The sequence below is a fragment of the Orycteropus afer genome, unplaced genomic scaffold (genome assembly GCF_000298275.1).
Source record: "Orycteropus afer afer isolate SDZICR_OR568_19922 unplaced genomic scaffold, OryAfe1.0 scaffold00827, whole genome shotgun sequence".
NCBI lineage: Eukaryota > Metazoa > Chordata > Mammalia > Tubulidentata > Orycteropodidae > Orycteropus > Orycteropus afer.
Window position 1 is genome coordinate 551,336 of NW_006922414.1, and position 4,695 is coordinate 556,030.

At 43.0% G+C, this 4,695-nt stretch overlaps 1 protein-coding gene across 1 annotated transcript in view; it reads left to right on the plus strand.

Annotated features, from left to right (window-relative positions):
- The first annotated feature begins 219 nt into the window (after nucleotides 1-219).
- Nucleotides 220-4,695, plus strand: part of PDCD2L (programmed cell death 2 like) — a 97,324-nt gene continuing 92,848 nt past the window's right edge. Inside the window, exons 1-4 of the mRNA XM_042783282.1 lie at nucleotides 220-327; nucleotides 442-602; nucleotides 752-812; nucleotides 2,495-2,864. Coding sequence (XP_042639216.1) covers nucleotides 220-327; nucleotides 442-602; nucleotides 752-812; nucleotides 2,495-2,864 — 700 coding nt within the window. The remainder of the gene's footprint in view (nucleotides 328-441; nucleotides 603-751; nucleotides 813-2,494; nucleotides 2,865-4,695) is intronic.

A 4,695-nucleotide genomic window follows, 5' to 3' on the forward strand; every position in this document is an offset into this window, starting at 1 on the left:
TGGGGCTCCGAGATTTTGACGCTCCGCGGGCCTCCGTTAGCAGTCAGTCCCGGGACAGAAAACTCCACGACAGAGCCCAAGCGCCTTAAAGCTATACCACAGCCCATCCTGACCGGATTCTAAGAGGACCGGCAGTTGCAATAGCAAGCGGTGCGCGTGCGCAAAGAGACGCATCCGTCGGCTGCCGTAGTTCGCCTTTCACGTGGGCACCCTGGGGTCATGGCGGCCTTTCCCAAATCGGTGTTGCTCGGGCTTCGAGACGCAGCAGTGCACGGCTGCCCCACGGGACCGGGTGCCTGGGCCAGTAGCAAGCTGGGCGGTGTCCCGGTGAGGGCAGGCAGTGGAATCAGGGTTGGCGGGGTTCTGGTGAGGGACCCGGGGCGAGGGAGGGGGCCAAGTCTTGGGACAGGGTGTGGGTCTGAGCGCTTCCACTACCCCCAGGACGCCCTGCCCGCTGTAGCACCTCCGAGGCCGGTGTGCGGACGTTGCGGACAGCTGCTCGCGCTGGCAGTGCAAGTGTATTGCCCGCTAGAAGGTTCCCCGTTTCATCGGCTGCTTCATGTGTTCGCCTGCCCCCGCCCCAATTGCGACAGCGGAGGCAGGTAGGTGTGGGAGTACTGGAGGTGCTTTCTTTGCGGCGTCTCTAGGACGTTAGTAGGTGGGAACGTGAGGGGGTGTGCAGGGAGAGTGGGACAGCGAGTTACTACTGTTGAGAGTGGAGTCCTCACAGTGGTCTGTCGTTCCTCTTAAGCTGGAAGGTGTTCCGTTCCCAGTGCCTGCAGATACGAGAGAAAGAGCCACAGGATGTTCAGGTAAATCGGTTGTGATTAATACTTCATGTTTTGCTGTAATTTGGAGATATTTTCTAGAATATTGTTTAAGACATTTGTTTTTTAAGCCGCCTTCTGAGAAGTACGTTAGAATGGTTTTTGCTTCTCTCTAAATCATAAAATATTATTAAAATTTTGTAAGGTATTTCTTTTCATTTATACTGAAGTACATGGTTTTTTAAATTGATTTTTTTGCTTCGAAAAAAGTACCATGAATGTATTTATAATAAATACATTAGTTGTGATGTGTGCATATATGTATAACAAACAAAATGAAATTTGAACTTAATTGAATTGAAAATTCTGGCAAGGTGGTAATTATTGAACAAAATTCAGTCTCCCTTTGCATGTAAATGTTTTTATACACACACACACACACACACACACACAGAGGTCTTACTATGGTGGCAGGCATAATACTAGCAATACCAAAAATAAAAAGATGAAGATGATGGTCTGCGTATATTTGTCAAGATTCAATTGCAGGCAATAGAAAAATGCTTTGATGTTTTAAAAGCTGAGAGAGATTCAGTGTAAGCAGATGTTTTCTAATTTATTGTATAGGCTGAAGCAGGTGACTTCACGTTTGACTGTAGTGTGGAAGCTTGGGTGGTGTGGTGAACTGGAACCTGCCCTTGATAGTACTATTGGGTTCATCTGTACCTACAAACTGGCTGCCCTTTGCTTCATGGCTTCTCTCCCCACTTCACTGTGTCCCAAGTTTAAGTTTCTCTCTAGTGGACCTGATCATATCTGGAACTATGGCTGCTAAAGAGTCTGGGAAATGTATTTCTTTCCTTCTAGCTTCTGCAATACATGAAATTCACAAGAATTTGGAGTAGATGGTTGAAGAAACCACGTTACTACATCTACCATACTGTTTCTGAAAAGGAAACACAAGTACCAGAGTCACCCCTGACATGCTTTTGAGTAGATGAGGTATGGGGTGGTGAATTGGCATGTGGTAGTGGCAAAGGGGCTGCCAGTCTGAAGGCTCCTTCAGGAAGGTGAAGGGATACGTGGCTGAAGCCAAGGGAATAAATGAGATTATTCAACTTTTCTTTTTTTTTTTAAATTGTAATTTGGGTGAGTTTACAGAGCAAATTCACTTTCCATATATACTTTGTCTCATGACATTGAAAATGATTTTGAGTTTTGTTCCACATTGTTCTCCCACTCTATCCAGGATCTCCTACATAGATCCCCTCTGAGTGATTGACAGTGGTAGCTGGGCACCCTCTAGTTCTTCTGGTCTCATAGTCTTATAGGCAGAGGATTGCATGGTGTACCAGTCGCTTGGACTAATTGTTTCCGTGAATCTTTGGTTTTCTTCATTCTTCTTTGCTCTGGTTAAGAAGAGACCCATTGATGCATCTAGATGGCCGCTTGCAGGGTTTTAAGATCCTAGTCGCTACTCACCAAAGTAGGATATGGAATAGTGTTTTGTGTAGTATTTTATGCCAATTGAGCTTGATGTCACCTGCGACTATGGTCCCAAGCCCACAGGTCCAACTACTCGCTCCCTCTGGGTAGCTGGCTGTGGCCAAGAAGTGACTACAATCTTGTCCCTTGTCAGCCCTACTATATACCTGTGAATTCTTACAGAATGTACCAATATGCTTATTCAAGTGTTCTTACACCTCTTCCATTGTATATTCTCCCAGAAACAGGAAAATAGTCTTGTAACTGAGAACTGGTGTGAAGGTGCAGATGACTGGGGAAGTGACAGTGAGGAAGTGCCTCCACCGCAGATTACTTTGGATTTTGGAAATGATTCTAACAGTGCCAACTACAGAGACTGTTCAGTCCAGTTCCAAGACCTCAGCCTGCAGGATGCTTTCCTGGGTGCTGCTCATGCTGCATCTCCTGGGGAAGATACACCCTTGCCTATGGTGCCACAGTTCCTGCCATACTACATTTCCGTCATGGATGAGGATGATTATGGGGACTTTGTCAGTCTAGATCATGCCAACAGCCTTCTGAGGGAATATCAACAGAGAGAAGGAGTTGAAATGGAGCAGTTACTTTCCCAAAGGTGAGAATATGCCACTGAGGTTGAGAGGTGACTTGGACAGGAGCTACCATAGTAGGTTCCCCAGTACCTGGGGAAACTTTTTCAAGCAAGACTTGTGTGTGTAGGACTTTTCTGCTTCAGTCCTTTTGGATGAAGGAGATAAAGACAAGGAGATCTCCTTATCAACCACCTTTGAGTGAACTTGGAAACGTTTTTCTGTGTTTATAATGCCGGCATGAAGATGAACAAATAAAGAAGTTAGGGATGCCAAATATTTATAGAAGATAGGTTAGCTATGTCTTTAACTTTCTTTTAAAAAAAATGTCTTTATAACAGAAACAGGTGAGTTAGAAAAAAATGCCACTCTTGTGTGTAGCTTGAGAATTGGTCTGGGACCTAGCAGTCCTGGCTTGAGACCAGACTACCGTTGACTCTCCCAGAGCCTCACTTGTCAAATGGGAGTAATAATGTTACTTGTTATTTACCTTAGCAGGTGGTTTTGAGAATTAAAAGAGAGACTAGATTGTGAAAGCTTTTATAAACCAAAGTACTATTGGGAAGTAAGGATGATCAGTTTTGCTGTTACAGTGCAGGTAATCTCTGACTTATGACTGGTTCCCATTCTGACCACTCTTTTCCTTAGTCAGTTCTGATGTAAGTCGAATACCTCATATATATATTTTTAATTTCATTATTACTACCTTTGATTAGCAGTATCTTTATAAATCCAATCTTTATCTGTCTTTGGAGGTTGGAAACATTGCATATAAACTTCCAGATTTATTTTAATACATAAAAAATACAAAATCATAAAAATTTACTAGGACCATGAAGAAGAGTTGAATGTTGTAGGCATTTTGTCAGTTGGGTAGTAGCTGCACGTCTGGAGGGTTCTGGATCATCTGGATTATCCCTGGCAGTGAGAATAGCATTTCTAGTCAGAATATTAGTGAGAATTGTCTATATGGTCCTTTTCTTGTTTTCTTTATATATTCCACAGTAACATCTCACTGCTTCCTGAATCTGCCTCTCAGCTTTAGCAAAACAATCAGCATCTGGGTACATGTTTTCAAGCATCTCCAGCCCTTAATACCGTTTAGGAAACAAAATCTTGTGGTAGTGTTTTGAACAGTAAATCATAGAATTAAACATCTGTGAGTGAACATTAGCAAATTACACACTGTAACATTTTATGTAGTACATATTATTACCAATAAGATGTACCCCCCCAAAAAAAATTATACTAAGTACAGTTCATCATAATTAGAATATGTGATAAGTCAAGAACTGCCCATGATTGAATTACACCAAGATATTTGGAGAGATTACCTGGTTCTTTACCAGAGTTTCATTTGCAAGCTTTGTAGATTGTTAATGGGGAGTGCATGAACACGTGTTGGTATTTGAAAATAATATATGATGAAGAGCGAACAAATATTTGCCATAATGACTTTTTTTTTTTTTTAAATATTAATTGTGCTTTGGGTGAAAGTTTACAGAGCAAATTCACTTTCCATACAGCAGCTCACATATACTTTGTCTCATGGCATTGTCTGTAATTTCCCACAATGCAACAGCTCTCCTCCCCCTTCTTCCCCATTGTTACCTCTTCCCTGTGTCCTTCCCTCCCATGCACTCCTGCCCTGTTTCTCCCAAGCTGTCTCCCTGTGCATAGATAGTCCTTTTATTCTCGCAAGATTGATCTCTCCAAGGAGAGTATTGACCTGACATAAATGTTCAGTTTATATGCCTGTCTTTTGTTTGGCTGGAAGTCACAGGAGTGGGTTCACTTCCAGACCTGAAGGGCAGCTAGGGGCCATAGTCTCAGGGGTTCCATCAGGCTCCATCATA